General features: G+C 35.2%; 1 protein-coding gene across 20 annotated transcripts in view; it reads right to left on the bottom strand.

Moving 5' to 3' along the window:
* NRCAM (neuronal cell adhesion molecule) overlaps positions 1-15,086 on the bottom strand; it is a 314,411-nt gene that overhangs the window by 84,859 nt on the left and 214,466 nt on the right. For all 20 annotated transcript variants that reach the window (XM_078154286.1, XM_078154292.1, XM_078154297.1 and 17 more), the window contains 3 exons: positions 8,619-8,820; positions 3,814-3,919; positions 526-722 (listed from right to left, as the gene is read on the bottom strand). In XM_078154286.1, coding sequence (XP_078010412.1) covers positions 526-722; positions 3,814-3,919; positions 8,619-8,724 — 409 coding nt within the window. In that variant the 5' untranslated portion in view covers positions 8,725-8,820. The remainder of the gene's footprint in view (positions 1-525; positions 723-3,813; positions 3,920-8,618; positions 8,821-15,086) is intronic.

Raw genomic sequence — 15,086 nt, 5'->3', positions numbered from 1 at the left:
CAAAGCTTGTTATCAGATGTTATTTTATGTAAGGTAAGGAATGAAGAAGCACATACTATTTTGGAAAAAAAAGTAACACTAAAGAAAAAATACAAATAGATTTTATTTACATATCTCTAAATGCCTTATATATTGGATAAAATTTCTCTTGACATCAGGAAATTTGTTGGTATAGAAGATAATTCAGGAACAGATAAATAGGTTGGTTCTGAAAAATGATATTTTTCTTTTCATAATGCCTTATTACCATTTACTACTATTTTTTAAAATACACATAAGACAAAAAAAATCATATTGGGAAAAGATTTAGATAATGAACTTGTTAGAGAAAACTGGAAAAGAGAGTGATTTTCTTGCAACTCAAAGGCAGAACATGAGAAGCTTTATTATTACAACATCTTCATTTTTGAAGGAGATTGTATTGATGATTTTAAAAATCCCCAGAGCTTTACAAAAGCTGAGAATTACAAAAAGAGGAACACCCAAAAAGAGAAATAGCAGGTTTGATTTACAAGCTTTACTTACTGGATGGGCGAATGACAATATTATTAGAAATTGCTGCCCCTCGTTCATTCCTTGCAGTACACTGATAGACTCCTTCATATGCCTCTGCCTTCCCTTCAATTGTAATGCTGATGACAAGGGTTCCTGAGTTGGGCAGCATTTTCACTAGGGGATCTTTGTCTATGTCAAAATGAGTCCCATTGCGTGTCCAGGAGAAGCTACCATCAAATAAAAGACATGAGATCAGAATATGCTAAAAAGTTAGAAAAGTCATATCACTCTAAAAATTGCTTTTAAAATATAAGTATATGTGTAGTAGAATATTTAGATGTATATTACATACATATATACATACATCCTAATGGAATATTTAGACACTTGCATTGTATAAATATACGTGTGTATATATATATGTATACATATATATATGTATACATATATATATGTATACATATATATATATATGTATGTATATGTAATCTTAGGACTTACATTGATTTTAATTGAGAACAAATTGTCCAATATAAAAGGCCACAATTTTAGAAAATTAGTCATGCATGAAGTGCTTGATTTTGGAATGATGACCTAGAAATAAAGTATTAGTTATCCATTTTCAGGTCCATGTCTTTTTTATAACTAACCACCAATAGAACTCAGTGGAGAAATCAAGCACGAAAATTGCCTGTCATTTTTCAAAAGAAAACATAGGAAGCTGGTCTGTCAGTCTTACTATTCCTAGAGCTTCATTAGCATTTTTATTATAGATGCCATTGTTCAGAGGGTTGGTAACCTGTCTGTAAAAATTTGCTCGGAGCTGAAATGTGACATTGAAAGCGTCAGCTAGAACTATGTCTTTTAATTGGTTAGGGCAGCTTTAAGTTATGGAAATATAGCAAATCCCATATAGGGGTTGACTAATATTTCATTTCTTGCTAGTGAGAGGTGGGATTCTGCAAGTATATTCTGCAAGTTGCTGGTTCCTGGCTAATTTAGTAAATTCCACAGGGAGCTATCCAAAAAGTCAAATGAGATTCTGATGATGTGTGCATACAGTGATTTATTTCATTAACAAATTCATTGCCTTTGCATTCATAACGGTCATGTAATTCAACTCTTTATTTAGAAACATATTTACAGCATAGGCAATGACCGTGCTGATACAAGAGCATGTTTTTCCAACTTGTACTTATTTTTTTTAACTCTAAGCACGTTTCCCTTCTTTAATACAGGATTATAGATGGTATTAAAAATAAAGGTAGCTATAAATTTAATTCACAAAAGCTAGAGAAGAGGATTTTTAAAAAATAAAATTTCTGAAGCAATAGAGCAAAACATATCAAATTGAAGCAAACTACTAATTAAAAATTTGAACTGTTAAATTTCCTTTGACTTTTTTGGCTTCATGGCTTTGGGCCAGGTGCCTCTGCCTCTCCTTTTCAGCTTCCTTTTATGTGTTCTCTTCCCTTGCTAGATTTTAAGCTCCTTGAGGGCTGGGGACTGAGTTGTTTTGTTTGTATGTGTGTTTTTGTTTTCATATTTGAATTCCTAGTACTTAACAGTGCCTGTCACATAGTAGCTGCTTAATAAATATTTATTGATTGAATGACTGACCAGCAAATCAATGTTTTGACTTAGTTAGTGGCTTTCTTTATTTAGCATTTTGTACTTCTCTATACACTTAGTATGAACTCCGTATTTACATAGTTCATTATATGAAATCCTACCATGTGCAAATCCCTTTATGCTTGCTTCAGATAGATTCTCTTCTTACCTCTACATTCTTAAATCTCTTGTTTACTTTAAGACTCAGCCCCAGTACCTTTCCTGGTCTCTCCAGCTGCTACTGTCTTATAACACCCTGTGTTGGCTTTGTATGTGTTTTGAATATACCTATAAATGCATTTATCTCCCCCATTAAAATGTAAGTTCTTTGACAGCAGGGACTGTTTTGCCATAGTCCTTGCATCCCTAGCATCTTTGTCCCCCTAGCATGTAATATATCCTCCATAAATGCCTGTTGTTTGATTAATTACCAATGTGGTGGTGACTCTGGGTAGGTAAGGCTATGCCAGAAGAACACAAATTCTGGTAACTCTCACTATTTCTGAAGGGCTGGGTGATGGGCCACCATGATTAAATTTAAAGAGATTCCTAACCAAATTGGCCACAGGGTGATGTACTTTTTTTTTTTTTGCCAGAGAAACCCTCAAAGATCATCTACTACATTAAAGTGCATGGCTCTGTGGATTTCAATATCATGCATCACTGAAATTACAGACCTTTGTTGTACCTCCCACTAATTATTCCATGAGTGCAGGGGTATCACGTACCCATCACCTAGAACAGTGCTTAGAATGCAGGGGCCCTATATTGTAAGCTATGCTAAATAAATGTCTGATGAACTGCGTTACTTCCAATTGCTTGTCTACTGTGATGGAGATAAGGTTTGTAATGGTGAACAAAATCTAGGAAATATTTGGAGTGTCATTTGTTTCTCACTTAAAAATACATATGTCATAGAATTACAGAATCTCATAATTGGACCTAAGAGGTTATTTACCTCAATCCAAAAGTAAATAGCAATCCCTTCCATAATATCCAAACATCCTCAATCCAGTCACCACATAAGGACCTCAAATGATGGAAAACCTATTAGTTCTGGAAGAAGCTAATTTTATTTAGGGGCAGCTTGGATTGTTGCAATTTTTTTATTTTCTTCCAGCTTGCATCAAGCCATAATCTAACACTATTATTAAAAATATTTTAAGTAATGTCTGTGTTATATTCTTTTTTTTCCCTTTGGCTAGGCAATGGGGTTAAGTGACTTGCCCAGGGTCACACAGCTAGTAAGTGTTATGTGTCTGAGGCGGGATTTGAGCTCAAGTCCTTCTGAATCCTGGGCTGGTGCTCTATCCACTGCGCCACCAAGCTGCCCCTGTGTTACATTCTATATGTAGAAGCCTAACCATGGGATCCTGTATGAGTTTGGAGAACTATTCTGGATCATTTGAAACCAACTCCAGTGTTATCCACTTTGAAAGAACATAAATAATAGAAGAAACAAACAATGAACCTAGAGAAAATTACAGCATTTAATATACTACCTTTGAAAGGTAGAAAAATCCAGAGAGACTAATGAAATCTTAACCAAGGGCAGCTTGGACATCATATATAGAAACATCCAAGCAGGAATAGCTTTTTTTCCCAATTTGCTTTAATTTAAATTTATTTTTAATATTTGTTCTTATGCTTGGAAATGTTCTTGCTTTCTATTACAATTTGCAAAACATTGTTTTAAAGCATACCAACCTGGGAGGTGGCTTTCCTTTTGCCTCACATTGGATTTCAATATTTTCTCGGGGGTCAATAATGTAATCTTTCGGAGATTGATGAATGATGGTTGGAGGTTGCACCACTTCATTGTTGAATAGAATAAACAGATGTAGAGCAATGAACAATTGTTTTAATATATTAATCAGTCATTTTCTCTAGATAAACACTAAATTTCACAAACTTTATCCAATCCCTAGTATTTCTTATGAAGAGAATAGCTCTCAGTGGGCACTAAATCAAGTTACCTGGAACTATGAAGTTAATACATATCTCACTGTCAGATTCTTGACATGCATATGTTGATTTCCATGCAAAATGCTTAGGAAAATAGTGATTAGTAAAAGTTTTGTCAGCCACAAGACAAAGTCAGTTTATTTTCTGATGCAACAATGAAAAATTCCTCTGACTTAGGATGAAAATGTTTCAGTACAGTCAAGTTGAGGCAAGCTTTCACTATATCTTACTTATAGAAAAGATAAATTCACTAATGTGTCTGGAGCATAGATGGAAGGAAAATATATTTTAAAATACTGAAAATGAAATATGTGCATGGAGTTTACACAGTGACCTTTGAATTAGATGTAGAAGGTAAATGAATTATGAATAAAGACAATCAGATTCAGGATAAAAGGAATGAAATTAGGGATGTTCTTAATGGTGGCCCAGTGGATAGAATGGTGGGCCTGGAGTCAGGACTACCTGGGTTCAAATTCAGCCTCAAATACTTCCTAGCTATGTGACCCTGGGCAAGTCACTTAACCTAGTTAGCTTCAGTTTCCACATCTGTAAAATGAGTTGGAGAAGGAAATGGCAAACCAATCCAGTATCTTTGCCAAGAAAACCCCAAATGGCATCATGAAGAGTCAGAAACAACTGAAAAAAAAAACCCCAAATCTTACTTTTCAATATTTCCATTACAGTATTCAAAGTGAGATGATAAACTGCTACCTAACCACATTGGTTTTTTTCTGTATGGCTAAAAGAAAAACTCTTCATCATATGTCTCAGTCTGAGATGAAGAAAGCTTGTTTCTATATCCATTACTCTATTGAAACTGTTCACTCTAAGATAACAAATACTTTCTGTTTTGGAGAAACTACAGCTTTTGAGGCTAGAAAGAAGCACAAATATCTAGTCTAAGCCTCTCCTTCTATATATGATGAAACTAAGGTTCAGAGATTCTAAATGATTTGTTCAGCCTCGAACCTAGATCTCCTCTTTCCCTGCCCACTGCCTTTCCTATCCCTCTTGTTGCTGTGGCTGCTCTATGCGACTCCATGGACCTTTGTCCATGGAGGTTTTCTTGACAAAGCTATTGAAGTAGTTGGCCATTTCCTTCTCCAGTGTGCCCCCATTTTACAGTTGAGGAATTAAGGCAAACAGGGGTTAAGTGACTTGCCTGGGGTCACACAGCTAGTAAGTGTCTGAGGTCACATTTGAACTCAGATCTTCCTGACTCCAAGCCCAATGCTCTACCCGCTGTACCACTCTTTCACCAGCTGATTCTTCCTTAAAATATTATCTTTTCTTAATTCTTAACTTGATTTACATTTCTGATGCATTTAACACATTATGTTAGCCACCATGACATTAAAATTTTTTGATTTCTTACTCCTTTTTTAACCTTAGCATCAGTAAGATGCATTTGTCTCCACAATCATGAAAAGTCAATTCATGAAAAACTGAATGCATCTGCTACACGAGTTGATGCCTTTCATTACTTGAAACTACACATATGAATCTTCAGAAAACACTTTTACATCTTGATATAAAAAAGATGAGTCTTTATTGCAACAGGTAGTGAATAGCTAATTTCATTTAGAAGATTTTGGTTAGGTTCTCTCTTTTTTTCTCCCAATGTCGGAGAATTTTCTCATGAAGTTGCATCAGATGTAAATAAAATCCACATGAGTAAAAAAAAGTGTCACTTTAGTAAAAGTAAAAAAAAAGTGTTCTAAAAGGCTGTTGGGAGATATAATAATCCCTAGTAAAATACAAATACTAAGGCTTCTTTGTATTCTATGAATGCAGTAGTTAGCCACAGCAAACACACATGCTCCACAAATAACCACAGTCACGAAATTCGGATTTTATAACTTGTGACTTCAGCATTACAAACGTTATTGATTCTACTTTCACACTGTCCACCAGATAAAAAAGGAACTTACAATTTTCAAGTTCTTTTTCCCCCATCAGTATCAGCAGGTAAGTGGGCAAAAAAGGATTAAAGAAAATCAGTTGTTAGTAAAAAGGAAAGTTAGAACCTTAGAGATGAAAGGAGCAAATTCCAGTCTTAAGTTTGATCCCTCAAACTCTATGCAAAGAGGGTGACCCAGTACTGTTCCAAGTGGCAGGAACTTGAATTAATTGAATGCATTTTACTATTGCTGTAGCTATCCATATAACCATGTGAAAGAACAAAAGAAATGCTCGAGGCAAAATTGAGTCTTCTGGAGACTCAAGAAGCTAATTCCATTCTATACATGTTGCACTGGACAAGTAATTATTTTCAGTTTGAAAAATAGCTGAAAATTACAATTAATCTGAATTGTCACATACTGTGCTGTCTGTCTCTGATCCTATTAGCACAGACACCACTATGCATATGGTGTCATCATCAGTGCTAACACCAAACAAGGTGACAAACACCACTGAGCATCCATTTGGCTACAGTCTAATACTAGATCAAACAGGCCAGACCTGCAAAGTCTCTTACTAGGATTTTTCTGTCCGGTGGGTTAATCATTAAGTGCATGCTTTGTCTTTTCAGAACATAAGAAAATTATTGCTTTGAAAGCTCTGTTGTAAAGTAAGATTTTTGCCAAAGGTCAAAACTCTATTTAGGGGAATATTTTTAAGCTTTGTCTCCCTTTCCCTTTCCTGTCTATCTGGCTATTTCCTCCCTTTACCAGCGACTACTCAAAAGAAAAGATCAGGATTTGATGGAAGGTGGACAAGGGGCTATGAAGCTGGGAAGGAATTAAATCAGTGCAAAATGTACATTAGTCTCCATTGCTGCCTGTTATCAGGGCTTGCAAAGGTTGAGACAGAAGCCTTGGGTTTATCTACTTTCTTTCATAGTAATTATGCTTCTGCATTAGCAAAGATAATTGGGTTAGCCGCAGGTGACTATTTCCCTCAGACTGTGAACAGTTAGATTAGAGGAAGACTTTTAGCACTAGAATGAACAAAAGCATTTTTTTCAAGAGTATTTCTGTCCCCCCATGTTTCAGCATGTGCTTAATTAGGAGCCACATATCGCCACCGCAGCCAATATTAGCATTAGTTCATTTAAGAAAAAAAAATTGAAATTAAGGTCATGTCATTAAAAATGGATGTGGACTAAAAAGGAATTGAAAATAAGTTGGAAAAATACTGGGTTCGAATTTTGATTTAGATTCTAGTGCCAGAGAAAAAGGGAGCGAGGTGCAAACCAAGCTGCCTCCTGGAAGCCCACGTATTGGTATTTTCACTGTTGGTAGCAGCCTCTGTGGCAGAAAATGATTTTAAAAATTGAAAAGCCTCAGGAAAACGTTATCTTTCCCTCACCTTGAAAACACTGCTAAAGAGATGTTCCATTCAAGAAGTTAATGGATTTAAGAAGGTCATGCAGATTAAGGATAAGGCCTAAATCAATATGCTAGAGTTATAACTGTCCAGCTTCTGAATATTCTGTTTTCTGTTTCAAGAAAGGGACCAAGTTATAACCTGGAATCTTTTATTAGAGGTGACACATACGAGAGAGAGTATACCTAGGTCCAGATTAATATTAGTGGGAATAAGGAATTTTATGAAGTGATTGCACTATTCAAAGTATAAATATATGTAAAATAAGGCAATTGGTTTCAGCCCAGTATAAATATGCAATGAAAATTTGAATAATAGGATCACTTTGCAGGATTCATTATTCGTACTAATCAGGACCTAGTTATATAGCCTATAATTCCCCATTTCAGAGAGAGTAGATATAATGTAGTCACTACCATTTACTCCCTTCTGCTCAGAATCCTCACAAATCACTTATCTTATTTTCAGTTTCCAACTTTTTCTTTAATTAAATTCTTCATAGAAGATGACTAATTCATAAAACTTCATAAATAATGCATTTCCTAGTTCTAGAATCACATGTTAAAAACAGTCTTATTTTAAGATTCTTAATCCATTTTCCTTAGCCCTCTTTTTAGGCACAGAGGAGAGATGAGTTGGTCAAAGACCACACCATACTGTTTCCACAGCATTGCCAGCACAGGAAGAGATAAGAGGCAGAAAAGGTTGATGGAATCTTAGCTAGACCCCCAAAGAGCTAGAAGGAGGAGAAACAATGGAGTAATACCACCCACTACTTCGCAGGCCAAGGGCACCCACTATCAACACTCCTCCCCTATAAGAAAGTCATGCAAAAATATGTGTCGGAGAGGACATTATGCAAGCCGATTTCTACAACATGCTTCCCTTAACAAAAGGACCAGAATTTAAGAATGCCTTGGAGCAAGATGTGTTAATTGACACAGTACATTTTTTAAAAATCCAGAAGGCAAAGAAAATAGAGATAGTTGGATGAAAATTTCTTTTTTTTGAAATTATGCTATTTTTGCATTAATTGGTGTACTGGTCCTTCTAGTGTTAAAAAATATCACGTGCTCAGGTAACAAGCAAATTCATTTTGATTTCACTTTTCTATGTGACACAGATCTTCTTCACTCCACACATTTCAGAGGGACAGCTAACGCTGGGGATATTCTGACTTCTCAGTCTACAAGTTTTAAAACATTAATACTTACGATCAAGAGGGACTTCCAGGGCATTCATCACCTGGCACAGGAAGAGAATCAAAGAAGCTCGGCATACAGATAAGCTCTTCTTTGGGGGCATGATTTTAAGCTGCATTAGTTTAATTCCTGCTGAGACAGGCAAACTGAATTTCCTTTCCTTGTTGCCACAATGGATCCGTGGGCAATGCTTAAGTAAGTGTCATGCAGGGGACTGGAAGAGAAGGATAAAAGACGAATATATTAATGTATTAATATGATTGAAATCAGCAATGGAATTTCAAAGCTCAAAATATAATTTTTATACTATACATGAAGTCTGAGTAGCCAACTTTTGTGTATTTAGCTGTGAATGAAAGTCTTTAGAAAACCCTTAATTTCTGTAGTTTATTGTACCTATCTGTGCAACACAACATTTCTAATCTTTATCATCATGATTATTTCATTTAAAGTACTTGTGTTACAAGTGCCTCAGGATGTTATTGTGTTTTCTGTTTGGTTCAGAAAGCCCTAGCTCTAAAAAAGAGCAGAAAGCAGTGTTTCTACAACCTAGAGGGAAGAGAGAACAAGACAGTCCATCTCCAGACTCTAGTCATATTCACTGACTGTTCCCCATGCCTGGATTACTCTTTCTCTTCATCCCTGCCTCCTGTCTTCCCTGGCTTCATTTGAGACCCAGCTAAAAATGCTACCTTCTATAAAAAGCCTTTCCTGAACTCTTATTGCTAGTGCTTTCACTCTATTGATTAACTACTTTATCCTGTCTGTAGCTTGGTTGCACAGTTGTTTTCATTTTGACTCCTCCATTAGATGAGGTGACCACCTTAAAATCAGGAATTATTTTTTTGCCTTACTTTGTAGTCCCAGTGGCTGCTACATAGTAGGTACTTAATAAATGCTTATTGAATGACTGAATACTCTGAATTTTCCCTCAAAATAGAAAACTTTGATTCAGACTACAAAATACTCATTTACCATTCTAGTTCAGCCCCTTGATACCTTTTGCCTGAGCCACTATAACAGACCTCTCTGCTTCGGATCTGTCTGTATGCCAATCTGTATCATACACTGTTATCAGATAGCACTGTCTAATGTATAGAACCATATACTTTTCTATTCCCTTGTTCCAAAATCTTCAATAGGTACACAATGACTACTGAATAAAATTGAAAGTTGTTAAAGTAGAATTCAAGAATTCCCCTCCATGATCTGACTGCTTAACCTTCTCTCCCTTCATTCCCTTATATGATAGGCAGCACTTATTTTAAGGTTTGCAAAGTGCTTTTATAAATATTATCTCACTTGATCCTCACAATAACTAGAGGAGGTGGGTGCTATTATTATGCCTTTTTTACAAATAGGAAACAGAGACAAGTAGATATTAAATGACTTGCCTATGGGTCTCACAGGAGCAAATGTCTGAGGCCAGGTTGGAACTCAAGTCTTCCTGGCTCTGGGCTCAATGCTCTATCTATTTCAACACCTAGTTGCTTGTATTCTAACTACTTGGACTCTTCATTTAACTGGACTCTTGATTACTGGTCCAGTATCATAGTACCAATTTTAATGATTTTTTTTCCTGCTTTAATCAGAACAGTATAAACAACCCAATGGGTGATGAAAAAGGTCTCATAGCAGTTCAGAAAAACTTCCCTCAATGGAATGTAGACTCCTTGAGAATAGGGACAGTTTTGTTCTTGCCTGTCAATGTCTAACATAGTTAGACTTATAGGCTTATAGGTTTAGAGGTAGAAAAGACCTCAAAGGTCATCAGGTCAAGTGGTGTGAAACACAGATAAAAATGGGGCCACTGAACTATACATAAGGATCCTTGCAGACTGTATATTGACTTAGAAGACTACAACTTAACATTATCTGTGTATTATTGTATTTTTACTTATTTTGTTTAATATTTCCCTATGAGCCGCACTCAGGCTACATATGGGGGACCCATGTTTGATACCTCTGATCTAGTTCAACCCTTTCACCTTAACAGCTGGGTATTAAGGAACTTGCCAAAGACTTAAAATATGTTCAATTGAATTGAGAAGAGAGAGATCAGAAGAAGTTGCAGTGTGCAGGATGTCCTTAGGGATCTTCGAACTTAGAGCTGGAAATTACCTTAGAGGTGACCTAGTTCAAGTTTGCTCATTTTACAAATGAGGAAAGTGAGGTCCAGAGAAACAAAAATGATTTGAACCTATGACACCTATCTCTAATCCAGTACATTTCTCACTAAACCAGGCTACTTCTTTCAAGGCGCTACTCTGAAGTACAGGGACGATTTGGATAGATGACCTATATATATGTTCATACTTATAAATAATATACAAACTAGCTTTTACATTTGGAATGAATTGACTTGACTAATCATTAGCCAGTCACTAAGCAGTTTGATTTAACAGAAATCAATTCTGTCAAACCAGTTGAAATATTCTGTGTGTGTGTGAGGATAAATGTAGCTTACATACACAACTGAAACCCACCATTACGTATATTTGCATTGTTAGCACACCTCCTGGCTTCCCTGGATTCCTTCAAGTCCCAGCTAAAATGCCACCTCTATAAAAAACAAAACAAAACAAAACAACAAACATTCCTGATTCCCTAGAACAGGGGTGGAGAACCTGCTCTAGAATCTAGGACCTTCCCTTTGTGGTTGATCTCTAATTTATCCTGTATATATCTTGTGTATGTGTTGTCTCCCCCATCAAACTGTGAGCTCCCCAAGAGCAAGGATTGTCTTTTACCTTCTCTTTATATCTCTAGTACAGAGCACAGTGCTCGGCACAAGTAGGTGCTTAATAAGCGGCCAACTGACCAAGATTGCTATAGAATACTGCTTAGTTCTAAACAAAGACACTAAGAGGACAAGTACATAAACAATGGCAAGGGAGAAGACCCACACAAACCTTCTAATTTTGCCTAACAAACTTTTCTCATGTATTTTATGTAATATCTAATGAACTTGCTTTCTTCTCTTTGGGACACAGTAACAGAAACAGTCCATGATACCTTCAACATGGAAAATGAGGATGGAATTATATCAATATATTGCCAAACTAAATCAAAATCATCCTACATGTTGGCATATTCAAACTGCATCAAAATTCTCTGGGCATCTACAGTTATCCCTTTCACATTGTGACTTTCCCCATCATGATTTTGATATGTCACAGGTTGGCATAAGAAATTAAATGGGAATTTTTTGGGAGTTTTGTGGAAGCGCAGATGACATGTGAAGGTCAACAGATAACATAGAGCCTATGACCAAATACTTAATCCAAATTTTATGCTAAAGGGGCAGGTAGCGCAGTGGATAGACCACCAGTCCAGTAGAGCCTGAGTTCAAATGTGGCCTCAGATACTTGATACTTTGTACCTGTGTGACCGTGGGTAAGTCACTTAACAAAAACAAACAAACAACCAAACTTTACAATAAAGAACATCCATAAAAGATAAAGAAAAAATTCATACTTCTTCTCCAGTATGAAGGGAGAGCCAAAAAAATTTACCTGGATTCTCCAGATAGCAGGGGCGTTGTGCCCCTAACTCCTGTAATGTGGAAGAGATAACTGTATACTGCCTGATCTGATTGATGCAGACACCTCCTAATTTTCCCACTGAAACACTGATTCTGAACTCAAGCATAAGCTTGGAGGAGCGGATCAAGCATAGCACAAGTTATCTACCTCTGCAGTTTTATCTAGAAGAAGTTACATTGGCTGTAAGCATACCATGCACGTCCAAAGAAAGCAAAACAGATCTAACAGCAGAGAAAAGAAATGGCACGTTGGCTGCTATTTTTGGTTCCTGCTAATGTAGCACTCTTGTTCAAGTGCTTAGGATTGAAAAGAGGTGCTAAAACTCTAAAGCTACAGACCTTCCTGAATTTTTCATATTAAATTGTGTCAATATTAAAAGTTCAGACTGATATACATATACATGTATATTCACACATATATGTAAATATATACATATATATGCCAGCTTCAAAATGTATTGCATTTTTAATTTTCCCTTCACACATTTACCTCTCCATCTTTTATGATTGAGAAATTAATTTAGTAACTCACAATAGTATTCTTTTAAATTCAATAAACATAGAATGAGAAGATGAATGAATGAAGCAGGCAATTTAAAAAAATCTTAGAAAATTAGCAAATTAATAACCTCTCAAATTAATACAAAAGTAGAAATCCTGAAAACCAAAGACCAGATAAACATAATTTTAAACAAAATGGTGGTCAGTTCAATAAGCATTTATCAAATACCTATTCTGTGCAAGGCACTGGGCTAGGTACTGGTCTGTTTTAAATCTATAAAAAAAAAGAGTGATAAATGCAGAGTTAGTACTAAAAAAAGGTCATCCAGTCCACGACCCTCATTTTTACTAATCAAGAAACTGAGGCCAAGAGTGATTTGCCTGAGGTCACAGAACTCATTAGTGACTCCTGCATTAGATTCCTGTCTCTTCATCTAAAACCTTTCCTATAATATCTAAATGTTCTTAAAAATAAGACTCTAAAAATTAAAATACGAAATTTAGGATAAGACTTACATACTGTGACAGATACTAAATTCCCACAACGATGCATTTAAATGAACAAAGACAGGGGGAGGTCTCTCAGTAGTACCATGTTAGCTGCATCATTAGCCATGAAGTGGATTCCATTTGTATGCAAACAGAAAGCAAATGCTTTCTCTATCGTCTGACTCCTGTATAGATCATATGCAAAATCACCCACACCCCATGCATCTGTACCATACCTAATTTTTCAGGCTATCAGAGGGTGATACCTGTGGATAGGATTAAGTCCTCCACACTCAATCATAATGAAAAGCCAATACAGCATAGGAAGTTGTGCCTTTCACTTAGTAGGAATGAGGGATGCTTATATTGCTCACAAAGAAAAATTATTATTTTTATGCATGTATATATTTATTTATTCACATAATATTTGTGGAAATGTCTTTTCTCTCCCCATGGGAATTCATCTGCTTTGTACTTCACCTTGGAAAATAATGTATGTCTGTACTTAAGTAAAATGAGTTTCAATAAATCATATTAAATTCTTTTTTAAAACACCAAAAATGAGTTAATGTGATTTCTGTTTAAAAAACAGTTTCCTTATAAATTAATGTTAAAATCATGTGAGACATAATATGACATACAATTTTTAATACATTACTTGCCAAAATATAGGTAACATTAAAGTAATAATATTTATTTGAATAAAATAAAAGGAAATTGTTAATATAATATATCCTTACTTATAAAAACCTCACAGAGTAAAAGTAGACCTCAATAAGCCTCACTGAATAATAGTAATCCACAAAAGGGTTACTGTAGAAAAATGAAATATTACTTCACGTTTTATTTTATTTTTAATATCTTTTAAGTTATATATCTATTATACTGCAAATAGAAATTCCAAAGAGAGGGAGAGCCTTTTTATTAACAAAAAACCCCCACAGTACATAACTTAACCATAAAATAAATGTACATAAAACCATAAAATAAATAAATACATTGTTTATGTATTTCAAGGTAATACATGCCTTTCTAAACAAAGGCACCATCACCTATTTCAAGTAGCAATGAAACAGACTTATTAAAAAATAAAACCAAAAACTATCCATGTTTACTCTTGGGCACAACTTTCAAATGATGATTCTTTAAACAATTAGCACTTTATCCCCAGTTGGAAAGTAATATTTTACTTACCGTTTCTTCTAAGGCAAGAGTAAAAGCTCTTTAAAAGTACATCTGATTTATTACTTGTATTCCTCTTTGGTTTGTATCCATTGTCATACATTGGTGATTAACATTAAGGGCTATATAATAAGTAATATGACCTACTCGGTCTCTAAGCTGATAAATATTCTTATGTGATGGTCTGTCCTTTTGACACATTAATTACTTTGATGACAACCTATCAGTGGGTGGCATGAATGAATGATGATCATTCACATAGTGAATGATGTTAGAAATCTTATTCAGCAACTGAACTTACATGGCATGACTTATTGTTTACATTTCAATTTTAAACATGAAAATATTAAATCCCTTATTATTGCTGAGCTAACCAATCATAAATTTTGTGGCTATATCTATACAGGACAGCAATGAAGGTGAGAAATGTAACATAATTAACATACATGAAGGAAGCCATGAATTTTATGTATATCTATAACTGTAGAATAAGCCTAAAAAAATTGACTGTGGTATTGTCTGAATTGAATTACAGTAATTTTTTTTTAAATAAGGAGAATTTTTGAGGAATTAAGGTGCCTGTTTCCAGTTTCATACTATAGTAAGTATCAAAATAGAACCTTCCACAGAACATTTTCTACAAGGTCCTTGGCAGCTTCTCTTAAGGTTTCATGTTACAATAAAAAGAAAAATGATCCTTGGGATATCATGTGTGGAGGGGTGATTTCCAGTGATTGTTTGGGCACAAAGAGAAGATTATGTCT

This window comes from Phascolarctos cinereus, unplaced genomic scaffold (assembly GCF_003287225.1).
Source record: "Phascolarctos cinereus isolate Bilbo 61053 unplaced genomic scaffold, phaCin_HiC Scaffold_1;HRSCAF=81, whole genome shotgun sequence".
NCBI classification, from domain to species: Eukaryota; Metazoa; Chordata; class Mammalia; order Diprotodontia; family Phascolarctidae; genus Phascolarctos; species Phascolarctos cinereus.
Note: the sequence above shows the minus strand (reverse complement) of the source record. Positions and strands in the feature narration are given on the sequence as shown.